General features: G+C 39.0%; 1 protein-coding gene across 19 annotated transcripts in view; it reads right to left on the bottom strand.

Annotated features, from left to right (window-relative positions):
- DMD (dystrophin) overlaps positions 1-17,814 on the bottom strand; it is a 1,274,903-nt gene that overhangs the window by 105,386 nt on the left and 1,151,703 nt on the right. The window contains exon 62 of one of the 19 annotated variants that reach the window (XM_064151957.1): positions 13,936-14,256. The exons of 17 other annotated variants lie outside the window; for them this stretch is intronic. In XM_064151957.1, coding sequence (XP_064008027.1) covers positions 14,148-14,256 — 109 coding nt within the window. In that variant the 3' untranslated portion in view covers positions 13,936-14,147. Of the gene's footprint in view, positions 1-13,935; positions 15,372-17,814 lie in introns of those variants that run through there. One more of the 19 variants, XM_064151959.1, reaches the window with a different exon arrangement.

Here is a 17,814-nt window from a genome sequence, read left to right as displayed (position 1 = left end):
ATTTTTATGCACCCTTTTCCAGGATTTTCCATCATCTTCCTAAACATGTTGAGGTTGTTGACCTTAGCAAATATGTTGGTTTAAGCCTGCTTTTAACCTTTTCCCTAGATTGCGCCACACAGAACCCTAATGCGTGCAAAGGGACAGTTCTCCCTCTCTAGTAAATCAGACTTGCTTTGATTTAGTTTCAAAAGCAGAGAATCTTTGGCTTTTCCTTGTAAACTGATGTAACATGAGCAAAACTTAATCTTCCTAAGCACCTCTCCTATGGAGACAGAGAGCGAGAGTTGGGGTTATTCAGTCTGGAGAAGAGAAGGCTCCAAGGAGACCTTATTATTGCCTTCCAGTATTTTGAAGGGGGCTGCAAGAAAGCTGGGGAGGGACTTTTTAGGATGTCAGGTAGCAACAGGACTAGGGGGAATAGAGCAAAACTAGGAGTGGATAGATACAGGTTGGATGTTAGGAAGGAATTCTTCACCATGATGATGGTGAGACACTAAAACAGGTTGCCCGGGGAGATGGGGGAAGCCCCATCCCTGTTAGTTTTTAAGGCCAGGCTGGATGTGGCTCTGAGCAACCTGATCTACTGTGAGGTGTCTCTGCCCGTGGCAGGGGGGTTGGAGCTGGATGATCTTTAAGGTCACTTTCAACCCTGACAGTTTTGTGATTCTACAATTCCTGCATAGCTCTGCACTCTCTTTTTATGTGGGGAAATCAGAGAAAAATGCAGTACTGTATTTGAAGAAGAAATGAACCTACAGAACTAATGGGATAAGGGAGCAGCTACACCTAACTAGCCTCACCAGTAATTCCATTCAGGCTAACTCCTATATCTGATCCAGGTGACGTTTCTCATGGTGTATTTGCATAGAAATGCAGCTTCAGGTCTAGAATTGTGAAACTATTTCCAAATTAAGATCTGATTTGGTAAGAGAAAAAAAAAATCTGGAAAGTAAACACTTCTCATCTGACACTTCCAAAGTCAAAACAATTTCATTTCAAACAGTATTCTAGGAGAAAAATAAATAAATAGTATATATATACTTTAATTTGGCTACAAAATGAGGCAATTGTTCCAATAGCTCTGTCAGTGCCCTTCAATGGCAAATGACACTAGTCTTATCTTGTATATGCCAAAGAATGAAAATTAGTATTTATACATCCAGTCACTTGAAACAAATACAGGCATACAGATAACTACATTAGTGCTCCCATAGACAGATCAGTCAGTATCAGCTACCATGAAGCCACATTCCAGCACACAGGTATTATTTAATCCTTCACTGAAGAGTGATACAAAGAAATTTTGAGTTAATATAAAAATTATTTCTTAGCTAAGTGGAAGAAAAAAGATTCCATTTAGTCTACTGTGGCAAGTTCAAACATTTACGCTTTGGCACACGCTTCACATAATTCCAGACAGCTTCTGCTCTTTCTGTTTACTTAACCACAATATGGTTCTTCCTAACAAAGTATTCTTCCCAGCTCCTGCATTTAGGTATCTTTGTGTAGCTCCTTCCATCTCTGGCACAGCAGATGGCAGATAATTCAGGAAAAAAAAATCATAGAATCACAGAAAGCTAAAGCAGATCACACAGGAATATATCCAAGTGGGTCTTGAAAGTCTCCAGACATTGAGACTCTACCATCTCTTTGACAGCTTGTTGCAGTGCTCTGCAACCCTCAAAGTAAAGAAGTTCCTTCTCATGTTTAGATGGGACTTTGTATGTTGTTTAGCAAGACATTTATCAAGACATTTCCCTCAGAATATTTGGAGTCTCTGTTGCCTGTGAAGGTCTGTCAGTCATGCAAAGTTAGTTTCAGAAAAGTCTATCCAAATTCATCTTTGACATGACTTGGTGTGAAAAACTTCTTTTCACTGATAGCTCTGCAATTTCCAGCACAGCTCTGGGTGCTAGCTGACAGACAGAAAAAATACTGCTAAACTACATGGCACAGTTTACACTTCATTTTTAACTAAGTCTAGTCGTGGGAATGCATTTAACAGAACTCAAGGTCTAGTTATACTTTCACTATTTCATATGTCTGAACTAAACTAAACCTCTCATAATACATCTCAACAAGGTTTCAGATAGCTTGTGATTCTATGGACCTACCTTCACTCAGTTCTCTGATCTCTGTTGTTAAACCCCAAAATGAAGATTACTTTTATAGCAACACAGCTTAATTCACTATGAAAAGCTTGCAACTGAAAACCAGAGATGCCTTGTCTGCACAAGAGTCATGATATTTATGACCAAAGGTACACAGATTAATTTTAGGACCTACAATAATCATAGAATAATAGAATTAGAATCATAGAATAAACCAGGTTGGAAAAGACTTCCAAGATCATCCAGGCCAACCTAGCACCCAGCCCTGTCCAGTCATCTAGACCGTGGCATGAAGTGCCTCATCCAGTCTTTTATTGAACACCTCCAGGGATGGTGACTCCACCACCTCCCTGGGCAGTCCATTCCAATCACTCTCTCTGTGAAGAACTTCCTCCTAACATCCAGCCTATACTTCCCCTGGCACAACTTCAGACTGTGTCCCCTTGTTCTGTTGCTGGTTGCCTGGGAGAAGAGACCAACCCCCAGCTGGCTACAATGTCCCTTCAGGTATTTGTAGAAAGTAATGAGGTCCCCCCTGACCCTCCTCTTCTCCAGGCTAAACAACCTCAGCAAATAATCCATTATTAAATTAAGAATAGTGATGATGTGTAGCACAAAATAATCCAAAATAATTCCCTTCTTTCTATACTGAGTATTTTCCCACACTGAACTAATAAAACCATTTGCAGTTTTAAATTTGGAACTATTTTATTCATCTTAACTGCTTTCAAGAGTGCAATCTAAACACTGAACAATCCACATAGTCCTAAAACAGTAGGGATTTAAACCTTATTTATGTTCCATATCAACATTCTTAGATGCTTGCTGCTCCCTTGAACATATTATCAGAAATGTCAACTTACAATTCTACTATATAAACATCTTCAGCTTTGTCTAAAACTGTGCACATTTAAAGAGAAAATCCTTATTGCAATGACTAAGTGGAGTTGCCTATCTTTATCCTATCTCTCACTGCATGAAACAGAGTGCCAGATAATTTTTTAAGTTAAAAATACCTGTTTCCATATTATCAGTTAAAAGAAACATCACAACTATATGTATATATATTACATTAAAGCAAGACTCTCTATTCCTACACAATGCACTACAAATGCAGAGCACGCACAGGATCCAAACCATTTTGATTGTTTAATAGTGCCCACAATTTGGAGTTTTACGTTGGCCAAAAACTAATAGACACAGATCACAGAATCACAAAGAATCACAGAATATTAGAGGCTGGAGGGAGCCTTGGAAGATCATCCAGTCCAACCCCCCTGCCAGAGCAAGATCACCTAGATCAGATCACACAGGAACGCATCCAGATGGGTCTTGACTATCTCCAGAGAGGGAGACTCCACAACCCCCCTATGCAGCCTGTTCCAGTCTTCTGTCACCCTCACAAAATAAAAAAATTCTTCCTCATGTTTCCATGGAACTTCCTATGCCACAGTTTCCATCCATTGCCCCTTGTCCTGGCACTGGGCATCACCAAGCACAGGCTGGCTCCATGCTCCTGGCACTCACCCTCTAGGCATTTATGAACACTAATGAGGCCATCCCTCAGTCACCTCTCCAAGCTGAAGAGCCCCAGCTCCCTCACGCTCTCCTCCTAAGGAAGACTATTCCACTACCTTAATCATTTTTGTGGCTCTGCACTGGACTGAACTAACTGGGTGGAAGATGGCTTTCTGAATCTCCTTAAAGTTAGCAAGAAGGATCATCTAAATTCACATCTTCTGTCTCAGAAAACTTTACAACTGTTTGAGCATTCATCCCTAGACAACAAAAATCAGTTTACTGTATAAAGAAAACATGGTGCTGTTTTAAATTATCACTCTTTTTCAGTTACTATCAACAGCTCTGGCATGTAGTTGCCATCTTTAGAACCAAATGTTATTTTGCAAACAATTATCACCACTTGAGTTAATGCCTTTACCCTAATATGCATCAAGGAAAAAAAAAGAATTAAAAAAAAAACACTTTCAACCTTATCTTTACAATAAAAATTGAGTAGAGATACAGAACGCTGAAACACTTTTGGACTTCAGTAATTAAACTTTTTTTTCTGTTTATGGACATAAATTTTATCACTTTTCAGCAATTAACCTCTTGTTACTTTCTCATATTTTTTTTTGCAGTTGCTTTTCATTCTCAAAAATCTACTGTCATTATCCTTGCACGCAGGTCCCTCCATTTGTTCTGGTTTGGGTTTTTTGGTTTTGGTTTTTTTTTTGGGTAACTGATGGAGCAAAGAATTTATCAAAGAGAAAAATAATTTTGTGAAGAATTGCAGAAGCTGTGACAAGATTTTTGCCAAGCAGGGAATGAAGGATTAGACCCCATCTAATCCATCTGGTTTATCAAATCAGTGTATTCAATACTGAACTAAAAGCCTTGGAGATATTTATTTTTAGCAGCTTGCCACACTGAGCATTTATTTGGCTTTATTCTAAGAATTACAGTTTAGAAATCAAAGAGAAGAAAGATATTTCCTGTTTGTAAGGTGCCAGCATTAAAATCTTTCATTACCCCAACACCAAAAGTAATTATTTTTTATTGGTTTATGCCATATTATTGCTATTTTTATTACTATCGTTCATAGCAAACACTGCATTTTATTGAGACTAGCATTAATCTGAACATTTTAAAAGGAATTATATGAATGAACATGAACATTTGGTGACGATGACAGTGTACTCTGCTGGGTCAGAGATGAAGAGTGACTGCTTCTAATAGTTACTTCCATGTCAACATTATACATAGAACTTTATAGCAACTTGGAGAAAAGAAGGCCAGAGGGACTACATCTATTCTGCCATTTAATTAAATGATTTGATCTATTAAATAGCCAAGAGAGATCAACTCTCTGACACAAGATAATATCTGGGCTATTTGGGCTTCCTAGTGGCATATTATCTTACATTTACACTGCTGTCTATGCCTCCATTAGAATAACAGTCATCTCTTGGTCCAAAATTCAGACAGTGACTCTTATTGCTGAGGGGTGAGCCACTGCAGAGCTCTATTTCCCATTTCTGTGAAAGTAGGTATGATTTTATTTATACACACACACACACACATATATATATATATAAAAGATATAATTAAAAAGTTTTATTTTTCCTTTCAAATTGTCTGATCTAATGTGGGAGTTGTTGCAGCCCAAATGCGAAAAAACAACTGTGCTATATTCTGGAAAACAGATGAAGCTATCCCTGTACAATAAATCTATCATATTAAAAATGCAAAACTACCTCCCTACAGTGGGGGAACCAGAAGAGGTCTAGACTGGCCCCAAAACCCTGTACTATATAGATGCCATGCAGTAGAAGTGCCCATACATAAGTGCCTCAAGCTTTTTTGACAACCCTGCCAAAGAAATCAAATTACTTTTAAATAGTGCTTTTTTTCTATCCAGAAAAGAACTGATCTGGCAAAAACAAATCACTACCAGTGAAAAGGAACCGTGTCATAGCCTCTTTTACAGTGTGCTGAATGCTCTAGATGTAATTTGCAAAGTTTGCAACAGCCAAATTTTCTAACAAAGGCAACTATCATTTCCATTCAGTATTTTTGCAAGCTGGCACAGCTGTTGACAGAATTACCTAATTGAAGAAGCACCTCCAGTGCACACCAGCAGACCTCTTGTGGCATTTATTTTTCAGAGTTTCATTATCACACAGAATCACAGAATTATTGAGGCTGGAATAGACCTCTGAGATCATCAAGTCGAGCTCACAACCCAACACCACCACATTGACCAGACCATGTCACTACGTGCCACATCCAATCTTTCCTTAAACACCTCCAGGGATGACAACTCCACCACCTCCATGGACAGTCCATTCCAGTGTCTAATTATCCTTTCCATGGGGAAGTCCTTCCTAACATCCAACTTAAATCTCCCCTGTCACAGCTTCAGCCCATGCCCTCTTGTCTTGTCACAAATTCCTCCCAGGCAAGGAGTGACAGAATAAGAGAACATAGTCTGAAGCTGTGCCAGGGTAGATTTAGGCTGGATGTTAAGAAGTTCTTCACAGAAAGAGTGATTGGCATTGGAATGGGCTGCCTGGGATGGTGGTGGAGTCACCATCCCTGGAGGTGTTTAAAAGGAGACTGGATGAGGCACTTAGTGCCATGGTTTTGTTAATTAGAAGGTGTTAGGTGATAGACTGGCCTCGATGAGCTCAAAGGTCTTTCCCAACCTGGTTAGTTCTGTGTGAAATTGCTTGGGAGAAGAGCCTGACTCCCACCTGATTACAACTTCCCTTCAGGTAGCTGTAGAGTGCAATAAGGTTCCCCTTGAGCCTCCTCTTCTCCAGGCTAAACAACCCATGGTTAGGTAGCAATTTTTATATGGAAGTGGTAAAAGGCAGGACACAGAAGAACACTCAATCTGCTCCCTTGGACTCCTCTGCATTCGCATACACTGCAGAATCTTGCCAAGTTTGCAAACTGCAAAAGCGCAGCATGCAATGACAATGCTCTAGCCCTTTTAGTGCACTATGCACTCAGCTGAGTTTTACTTCCAAACAAAATTTTGGCTGCATTCCTTACTGAGTACAGGTTGTTCTCACATTGGCAGATTATTCCATTCTCTCAGTTAACAGCAATTTGATGGATTTTTAATTTCATGGGTTTGCTTGTTCCTAGATGGGCACAGTATATATAAATCAGTTCCAGATACTCACTTTAACACTGAAATATACAGTTCTTCTGTTCTTAATTTAGGTTGTTCTGCTAAAATTTTGGGTTTCTCTATTTCGTCTTCTTTGGTACAACTTGCAATTAAGAGGATAATTGAAAATACCTTTTCCAAAACAGTTTAATTGTCTTGTACTATAGTTTTCTTTTTTAATGACTCCACATTTGTTAAAGTGCTAAGCTTGACATGACATAATTTGGTGGGAAATTTAACACTGGATTTCACTGATTGCAAGAGAAAGCACTTTGTCAGGAAAAAAAACCCTTATTCATAAGTAATGCAGCACTGTTCTATGCTACTGCTCTTATATTTGCATTATTCTTAATGTGCAAATATTATTAGTTTAAATAATGCCTCTTTTATAGTTATGGTTTGATCAGACCTTCACTGCCTTGAAACAATCAGACTGGCCACAAGTGCCTAAGAGGCATTTGAATAGAAATATGAGCATTTATATTAGTAAAAATACTACAGCACCAACCTGAAACTGCATCATAGAAACACTAAGGTTGGAAAAGACCTTTCAGATTATTGAGTCAAACCATAACCCAACTACAAAGACCACTAAACCATATCCTGAAGCGCTGCATCTACATGCTTCTGGAACACCTGCAGGGCTGGTGACTCCAGCTCCCTGGGCAGCCTATTCCAACATCTCACCACTCTCTCAGTAAAGAAGCTTTTCCTAATGTCCAATCCAAATCTCCCCTGACAATTTAAGCTCATTTCCTCTTGTCCTATTGTCAGTTAATTGGGAGAAGAGACCAACACCAGCCTCACTACAACCTCCTTTCAGGTAGTTGTAGAGAGCAGTAAGATCTCCCCTTAGCCTTTTCTTATCCAGACTAAACAACTTCAACTCCCTCAGCTGCTTCTCATATGACATGCCCTGCAAACCCTTCACCAGCCTCACTGCTCTTCTTTGAACACTCTCCAGGACTTCAATGCTTTTCCTACACTGTGGTGCCCAGAACTGAACACAGCACTGAAGCTGTGACTTCACCAGGTCCCTGTGGATACAGAGACACGATCAATTCTACTTGCTGTATATATGTCAGAGAAGAACTGAAATTGTTACTTTTGAAGATCTCCTCAAGTTTAATCCATTGGTAAAATAAAGTTTTCAATAAAAATGAAGGTGTAGACTAAGGAGTACATATAGACACAAGAGGAACTTTCAGCTTAGCTGCATTTTCTGTCAGTCATTATCTTAACCTGAAAGGACTCTTACATGGGGTAAAGAAAAAAATTAATTAAGACTGGCTACATCTTTTGCAGGCATAGGAATAGGACAAAAGTGGATAGGTAAGTGATGGATAGTGGGGAGAGTATACTGAGTTCTACCTGGTGTAACACATGTCTGCTCACAGCCATGTTGTAATAAATAGATGGTCAAAAATAATCTGATTTCTTAAAACAGATCAACAAAGTCAGGATAAGTTTTTAGGAATAAAATGAGGTTTTGCAACACAAGTGATATGAAAGCAGAAAGATGATTAAAATGTGGATTCTTATGTATTATACATAAGATAGATCAAAGCTTCTCAGTAGTAACAAGGCACCGACTGGTGGTTGCCAGCTGTTTGGTCTCACTTGCAGTGGGAATCAGTTAGGTGAAGCTGTGTTAAAGGTTGTCAGTACATAGAACATTTGTGAACAGCTTACATTAAAAACCATGGATTAGTCTTCTCTTACTCAAGAGATTTACTCAGTATTTACCAGGACATATATTACTTTCTCAGTAAATGTGAAAAAGAAATTCTGTATAATTCAGGAAGGCTTCTGAAACAAAACAGAAATTGTAGGTGAATGCTCTTACTTGAAACACATCACTTGTCTAGTTGACTGGATAGGACTGGGTGCTAGGTTGGACTGGATGATCGTGGAGGTCTCTTCCAACCTGGCTGATTCTATGATTCAGGAGTTACCTGCTTCTACCTACTTCTTTGAAACAGTGGCAAAAAGACCTGAAAAGTATGAAATTAAGATACATTCGAGCTGTGTTTTTGGAGAGTGCTGAGCTTGCAGCAAACTGAGCTCAGAGAGGAAAGACTGTGGCAACCAAATTATCCAGGAAAGAGAAAAACCTAGAGAAGAGCGCAGGAGACAGTTTCCTACATTTTTTGGTTGGTTGTCTCTTTTTGTCTAACTTCTTCACAAAGAAGAGGAAAGCTGTGACTTAAGGAAATTGTGTGGGTGTAAATGTCTAACAGTTATTGGAAAGATCTAACAGAATTGAGGAAAGCTGAAAATACGCAAGATGCAACAAGACAAGGCAAGGCAGCAACTTTTTTGGGCTCTTGAAATGCTGCACAACTGGTGAAACAGATGAGCAGAATGTCAGTTTGGAGATATCAGAGCAGCACAGGGCTTTAAATGACTGCTTGCAGGAGATAAAGTTATGTATAATGGAAAGAGAAGAAACACTGAGTAATAGCCATAAAGATCTTTTCAAAGTCAGGAAATTTATTTTGGGTTTATGAAACTGGGGGAAAATGCTGGTAAATAATTTAAAAGATTCCCCAATGGGAGGTCTCTGAACAGGTCTCTGAAACACCCCTGGAGGTGTTTAAAGAGGCTGGATGAGGCATTTAGTGCCATGGTTTAGTTAATTAGAAGGATTAGATGACAGGTTGCAACTTGATGATCTTAGAGGGTTTTTTCCAACCTGGTTAATTCTGTGAATCTGTGATTATAAATATATGCCACTGACTACAACCAGTGTTGAGACTGACATAGGAGAAAGGAATCCCACTGGCCGACTTCATCCCAACCAAAAAGTACCATCATGAGACCACATAGAGGTGAGTTTGATAAAGGATTCATGCTGGCAAACTTTTTTCCACTCCTTATTTCTTGAAGAGTGAACAAATGCCCCAGAGCAAAGCAGCACAGGGGGTTTTGAGCTCAGTTTTCTCAAGAGAAAACTGTGCAGATACAAATCCACATTTTGCAGCAGCAAATGTTTATCCCACAGTACTTCAAGCACTGATGTGAAAAAACATGATACACGAGAGAAAATTCCGAGAGCCGGAGTCTTGTCTCTTTCAAGTGCCCAGAACTAAGAAGTCACTTTGTTGAAATCAATGCGTGTACCTCTCAATCTGTGCAAGCTTCTTTCATCGCAGAACTTAAATCAGGTTTCCAAACTTCTGACAGTAAGTCTGCTGGGAGCCTACACTGCTCCAACTGTAACTTGGAGTCTTCTGTAGATTCTTCTGCACATTTCAAGATTGTTAAAGTGTGATGAAATATTTATTCCTCCCTCAGACTAGGAACAGGAGAAGTACTAGCATACAAAAGCAAGCATTAACATGTAATGATTGTATTAGTAAGGTTTTAATTGGATTTGTGCCATAACACAATTAAAATAGTGGAAAAGCAGATGAATGAGGAATGCACTGGAGAGAACACTGGTCAAACATGAAGATGTAGAACACTGTCTGCAGTTGAGCAGTCTTCTAAGTGTTTTGAATTTGGAGTACTATTATAGCAGTACTAAAAGAATAGACACTTCCATTAACAGGCAGTAATTAAAAGAACAAATGAAGTGAGTTCACCTGTGGCCAGAAAGGTAATAGCTTTGTGGTTTTCATTTATGATTCTGATGATGGTTTATGTCAAAATAGCTCAGTTTAGAAGTGAGTTTAATTTAGAAGTGAGCTCATCAGCAAAGGACCTTTAGGAATCAGCTTTTTAACCTCTAATTTTCAGATGATACTTAAAGTTAACTGTAGAAGTAAAATATGTTTTCCAACAACTGGGTCCTAGTGGCTAAAATGCTCTCACTGGCAGAAATCTGGAAGAAGTTTCCTACTAAACACTGAAGTAAAATTTAAAGATGTCTTTATTCCAAATTACTTGCACTAAAAATTTATAGATGGAGAAATAAAAATGTGGTATAGGTTTAGCAGTTCTAAGTCCTGTTTTTTATTTTTTATTCCTGTAATCATTGACATTTCCATCTACAAAACACACAGTCTGTTACGCTCAGGAAAAGAGCTGCAAATCACCTATTTCCATTCACAGAATCAACCAAGAGACCTCCAAGCTCATCCAGTCCCACCTAGCACCCAGCCCTATCCAGTCAACTAGACCTTGGCAGTAAGTGCCTTATCCAGTCTTTTCTTGAACACCTCCAGGGATGATGACTCCACCTCCCTGGGCAGCGCATTTCAACAGCAAATCACTCTCTGTGGGAAGAACTTCCTCCTAACATCCAGCCAATTCCTCCCCTGGCACAACTTGAGACTGTGTCCCCTTCTTCTGCTGCTGGTTGCCTGACAGAAGAGACCAACCCCTACCTGGCTACAGTCTCCCTTCAGGTAATTGTAGACAGCAGTAAGGTCCCCCTTGAGCCTCCTCTTCTGCAGGCTGCACACCCCCAGCTCACTCAGCCTCTCCTCAGAGGGTTTGTGTTCCAGGCCTCTCACCAGCTTTGTCGCCCTTCCCTGGACACGTTGAGCATCTCAACATCTCTCCTGAATGGAGGGGCCCAGAACTGGACACAGTACTCAAGGTGTGGCCAGTTCTCTGGGGTTTCTACAGGTTGAAGCTGGGTATGATTTTTAAGAAGATTAATGTATGAAACCAAGTCGAGGATATTTGCTATATTTGCTTCTGCTACCAGAAGGGAGGTCACTCTTTAGAAGGGAAACCTTGAACTAGGATAGCATCTCTGAAATCCACACTCATAGACCTGCATTTCCTTCTAAATGCAGGAACATCTTAAATGAAGAACAGTTTTACTAACCATTTTAAGGAAAGTATATATACATATATTTTGGGAAACAGAGTGTTTACCCATTTTGGCTAAATAAGAAACTGGCAATTTCCTCTCGTTTACCACAATACTGCTTAAGAGTTTCTCCCTGAATGAATGGAGTCTGGAATAGAAAACAGTAATCTGTTAATGATCCTTTCCAGAAGTGGCCTCTCTGCCTGTCATTATTACAATAAATATGACTATAAAGCCCCTGCAACTTAGGTAAATCTTTTTAATGATAGTTCAATGTTTGTACAGAGCTAATCTAATCAAAAGATCTCCAAAGACTCCTCAGTTGATTAAAACAGGGTTGGACTAGATGATCTTTCAAGGTCCCTTCCAACTCCCACCGTTCTGTGATTCTGTGATTATTTGATGTTTATAAGATTCAGTATACAAGAACCTAGTATTGACCTTTCTCAGATTTACCAAGCTGGCAGAGACAGAATGCTAGACACAACCATTTTTTAAATTAAATGAAGACTGAATTCTGGATTCAGAGGAAATTATTCATTTTTTATGGTGCTCTGTTTCACTGCTGAACTTTATCTAGGAAGACCAAATAGCAAAATTCTGCCAAAATATTACAGTTTAGTAAGTGTCCTCACTGCAGTAGGGGATGGAGGTCTAACAGAGAGAAAATTAACTGCTTTAGCATGCTGAATCTCTCAGAAAGCACCTGACAGGCAGCCAAAAATGAAAACAGTAGACTGAATCAGCACAGGGGAAAAATTAACTTGACCTAGCAAAAAGGCGCTTCTGTAGAAGAAAGAAAATAAGTGGCTGAACCAACGAATGTGTAAGTAGGTGTTTCAGGACCTCAGAGATACAGGAGTCTGCCTGTGTATTAAAACCTTCCAAGTGGCAAGCACCAAATGTCAACCCATTGTGGATGGTTTTTGGCTAAGTGAGAATGATTTCCTTCAGGTGCATTTGTAGTCACTGTTTTTAAGGCTTTTCCAATCGCGCAGGTCTCGCTAGCTGAAAAATTAATCAATCTTCCCAGGGCAGGTGCTAGCAAGGCAATCGCTGTATGAAAATGTGCCTCATTTATTACACTACAAGAACACCTTTCATGAAATGGATTATACACCCAGCTTTTACAAGGCACTAATATGTGTTTACTTGGTAAAGAGTCTTCCCTGAAAAAATCTGCAAAATGAAGCATTTCATCAAGATGAAGAGGAAGGGAGGAACCTTCCTGTGCCAAATTAAAACACAGAGACATAATGTTAGAGAACATTTAGTTACTTCTGATCTGTGCTCATTACTGAACAAGCCAGGATACATCAAATTAAAACAGTAGTCCTTGTACTGACCTCACCCTACTTGTTATTTACTTTTGTTAACATCTTTCCCCTTGCTTTTCTTACTGTCCCTCTCTGCATAAAAAAGTATTTGATTCTAGAGGACAACCACTGCTTCTCCTGTATTGACTGCACGCTTTTGCTTGAGTAAAATGTATGTGAACAGGATGCCTCAGGATTCATTTAGGTGATGTGGTGCTAAACTGTTTCTCAAACTGCAAAGTATTGCTGCAGCATGCTCCTAGACATGCTTCCAGGCAATTATATTCTCTTTCAGAACAAAAGGTTGCCAGCATCACCTCTTCCCATAAAAGACACTGGAATAAACTCATATCTACCTTGTTTTCCTTTCTCTCCCCAATTCTAAACTGTGCAAGACAAGATCATATTCAAATATTGCTTCACTAAAGAGATGTATGCTCTTACATTTCAATTCCTGAGGGGAAAAAAAAAGAACAAAAACTAAAAAATATATATATACATAACTAGCATCATACCAGCACTGAGCAGATGCACAGTCTCCTTAATGGGGGATTGACAACGTTTCACCGTGCATGCATCTTTTACAAATTCTCAGCAGAATCTGTTACTTGGTACAGATTCTTGAGTCAAAGTGACAGACTTCAATAAGACTGTACTGTTAAGCAGCAGGCTGGCAATGAATAAATGTCACTCAGGAGGTTAGACATACACACAGCTGTAGATATTGTGAAATTCAGTTTCTGTGCTGAAAAATACCCTCCAAAAAAACAAAAAAAAGGCAATTTTAGAGTAGTGGCATCCATGTGAATATAATAATCTTACCTTAAACGTTTGGGTTTCAGCCTTTGCTATTTATGAATGGCATGCAATGAAAAAAAAAATCTTTTTTTGGGAACAAAAGCACAACAAAACATTTGCTGTTGCCCTGAATACTAATGATGGAAGGCTGTTGCTATGGTGATGCTAATTTTAACGCTTTTGCCTGTGGACTTCATCTGAACTGCCCGTTTTAACTTTTGCAAATGTCATTTACAAAATGAAAACCCATTAATGACTGGCGAGGGCACAATGTTCCACTTTAATTAGAATAATAAGGAATGCTGATGCACAAAGTACAGGTTTGTGAATTGCTACAAAGCCCACACTGTCAAAATTAATTACCACTGATGAGGATTTTGTTCTGTTTTTTTTTCTTCTTCCTTTCAAAGGAAGCTTTAGGATAATACAACCATGGGTTGACTTGGAGTTGAAAGCTGGCTCTCCTTTTAATATCAAGGTAGAATAAAGAAGTTTCCAAGGTTGACAGTATAGGAAAACATAGAGCAGATCTTTGAACTGTGACTGAGCCATGCTAAACGAGCACCAATTTCAGTGCAAACCCTGCTGCGAAAAATAAAATACTTCTGAGAGAAGTATCTGCTCAGAAAACCAGTCAGGATTTCCAGGAGAGAGTTTGTATTTTTGAAGAATTTAAAAATACAAGTTGAGGACAAGAAACTGGGCTCTAGAATGTGATTCTGGTTTGGCTTGGTGGGATATTGTTGTGACTTATCAATTGCCAAGTAGATGGTATTTAGAAAAAAACAGTGGCAATCTCTTTTGTAGTGCACTAGGGCCTTGCAAATCAGAACACATTGCTTGTGAAAAGGGGAAAAAGTTGCAACTACCATTTCTAATTTAGGGCAGTTATCTGACCATATAAAATAGGCGCTATGTTGCTAAAGGCATTTCAATAGTGAGGAAAATGTACTGCCAATGAAAAGCATCACAGGCAGCTGCTGAGAGTACATTATTCAGACTAATTGTTATTATTAAATATCTCCATTGTAGTCCTGCTTTAAGAACCTAATTTGGAGTTGAAATCCATTGTATTGCATAGTGTATCAACAGAAAAGAATCTTGCCTTCTCTTGTGACTTGATTTGTCTTTCTGCTACAGCACTATTTGAGTGTGAGCTCACTGGAAATGCGACTGGCATGAGGAGCAAGAGCTGCTAAGACATTTTTATGAATTCTCATTCAAGAGAGGCTGTGGTTTAACAACCTAGTCAAACTTTCTTCCAGCAGCATTAATATGAAATCCATTCTCAATCTGTTAGTATGCTTTAGTGCTGGTTTAAAATAGCCTGGCCAATTTTGCCCTTGACTTGTTAGCTATTGGGAAAGCTACTGTACCCGCATACAGATCTGCTCTCACTATGGACATCCACCCTATTGTACAAACAGAAATGCAGACAAAGAATGAGATTGCTTGTGTTTGTTGAGTCTGATTTTAACTAAGTTGGGTTTTTTTCATTAGTGATGCATTTCCTCAGAACTTATTTTCCTCCTGCTGCCTGGTATATTCTTGGTTGGAATCCACAGTGAGCCAGGAGCGAAGAGTGTTTAGCAAATATGGAGCTGATGTGTGTTGAACTGACACTGTAAACTCAGTTAGGTAGCTTCCCAATGTTGTGAGGCTAGAGACTTGGGATTTAGGGAATTAATGAGATTCATCTGAAATAAAGAAGAGAATTTGAGATTACCATCTCCCAGAAAATTGTTACTAAACCTCATTACCAAGACAATTACCTTTTTCTATTTTGATTTAAGGGAGTTTAAGTTAATGGAGCCTGCTGGCACAGGGACTTCTGTGGCATCTAGATCACCTCAGTCTTCTTTGTGACAGGTCAGATAACTGGATAAGAAAGGAATATTTTTTTATTGTGCTTTAAAAGTCTCCATTAATCCACAAGAAGATAGGAAAAATATCTGCCTTTTGTGCAGAGGTCGTGTCACACTGATACTGTGTTAAGTAACCAAGGACAAAAGATGATCCAAAACATACTCTGACGGACAGAGGCAATGCCACGACTATTAAGTTCCTCTCACTTATCTCTTCATTCATGCAACAAGATATTCTAGGCTATTATAGCTAATTTTATGAGTACTGGTAATACAGTGAACACAAGCATCTTTTAATGAGGAAATAATGGCTGAGGCTGAATTAGATTACTGCTAATCAGTGCCTGAATACTAAGTAAAAAACTCAGAAGATGACAATTTTAAGGAGACATCAGAATTTAAAAAATACATTTGTTTCTTGGTGCAGGAAAAGGGGACAAAATGTTTTAAGTACAAGCAACATTAAATGTGTGCATGTAGGAGACTGAAAGGACAGCTAACCAAGGCAGCAAAACATTGTGTGAAACTCTGAGGTTTGAAAGAAAACATCTATTTTGGTCTTTTAGAGATTGGGACTTAACAACAGTCTAATGAGGAATACTACAAAGAAAACAGGAAAGAAATCTGTGATTAACAAGTTGCATTTAGAAGTTGTCAGCACAACTAACTAAAATAAAAGTCTGAAAGCAGAGGTGCTGGGCTTGCTATAGGGATATGCCCAGGGATTGAAGACTAAACGCACTGCTAAACAGGAAAAGAGGGTGGTGGGCTGGAGGCAAGAGTGGAAGAACTGGGTCTGCAAAAGGATCATCAGAAGACAAGGGGAAGATGCAGAATTGAGTGGTAAATTATTACAAGTCAAAGCCTGATGACAGGCCAAGAGAAGACAAGAAAGGACTGTTGACAGGAAGATGGTTTGTTGGTGGAATGACCCAGAAGAATATGAACACTGAAAAGATTCTTGGAGCTGGACAACAGGAAATTGTTAGTGACCTTACTAAGAGATGTTTTAATGAGAAAAGACTACAGAAGCTAGAAAAGACAGGGCAGGAAAAAAAACAGGGACTGGAACCAGACACCAGACATGAATTCCAGGAAAAAGAGTTACTGAACAGTGTCGGAGACTTTTTCTTCCCTTCTGTCAAGGACAGTCCCGAAGAAAAAGAATCCCATGTAAGAAAATAAGTAACAGATAAGCTTGAAAGGGAAAAAAAAAATCACTAGAAATCTAAAGTTTTAAATAGGTCATTTTGATATGCCTCTGATGTCTAAGGGACTGAAAAAGAAGTTAAGCAAATAGGCTTGCTCTCTATCATCCAGCTATTTGATGTTCTACGTGTTGTTCTTGTTTTGAAATACATTATCTGGAACTGCTCATGAAACGTGCTATGACCTCCAAGGAAACATGACTTTTCTCCCTCAAACCATGTCATTAAACTCTATTTCCCTCACTGTGACAAGTGGTTTGAGTTGTTACGGCTGCACATTAGTACAGCATCGGCATGGCCAATGTGCTTCCTTTGTCAGGAACAGGCCATATGGTCTGTCACTGGTTGAATTTTCCTTCTCTTCTTTTGGCCAGCTTCTACATACTGCTCACAAATTAAAAACCACAACTAACCCAACCCCAAACCTACAAACACACTGAAACTGAAGATTATTCACGTGGGTGGGTTGGTGTAAGTTCAGTTTAGGAATACTTCAGGAAAAAGACATCATCTAGACCCAACAAAATTCAGAGCTGTCTAATGTGCTTTTCAGTCACCTCAAAGTACTGAATACGGCTGTCACTAGAGCCAGCTTTTCTTTTGTGCTTCCCATCAAATGCAGTTATGAAAATCATGGGGTTTCTTGTCACTGAACATACAGTCATTTTCAAAATATAACTGCAAGTTCTCCCTTTTCAGTGGATATATCATTGTGAGGTTTATCCTTTTTAAGAAGATACCAAATATAGGTTTGGGCTGGTGAATATCTCTTAACAAAGTCCAGTTACAGAAGTGAGCTTAATATTTTAAGCTGTTTCATTTCAGAAAGAGTTTTTAGTGAGCCTGAACTAGCCATTGTCTTCCAAAAGGCACACTGAATATCAACGTTGCATCCTGAAAGCAAAGCTGATATTCAATGATTGTGTTTTTATAGTCGAGATTCAGCAAAACACAGCAATAAAGAAAGGTAAAAAAAGTGAACATCGCTGCTGTAGCTAAAAGCTGGTAAACACAGAGAAAAATACTTCACATGAGAAGTTCTCACATACTAATGAAATTTGCTCAGT

This window comes from Pogoniulus pusillus, chromosome 12 (assembly GCF_015220805.1).
Source record: "Pogoniulus pusillus isolate bPogPus1 chromosome 12, bPogPus1.pri, whole genome shotgun sequence".
NCBI lineage: Eukaryota > Metazoa > Chordata > Aves > Piciformes > Lybiidae > Pogoniulus > Pogoniulus pusillus.
Note: the sequence above shows the minus strand (reverse complement) of the source record. Positions and strands in the feature narration are given on the sequence as shown.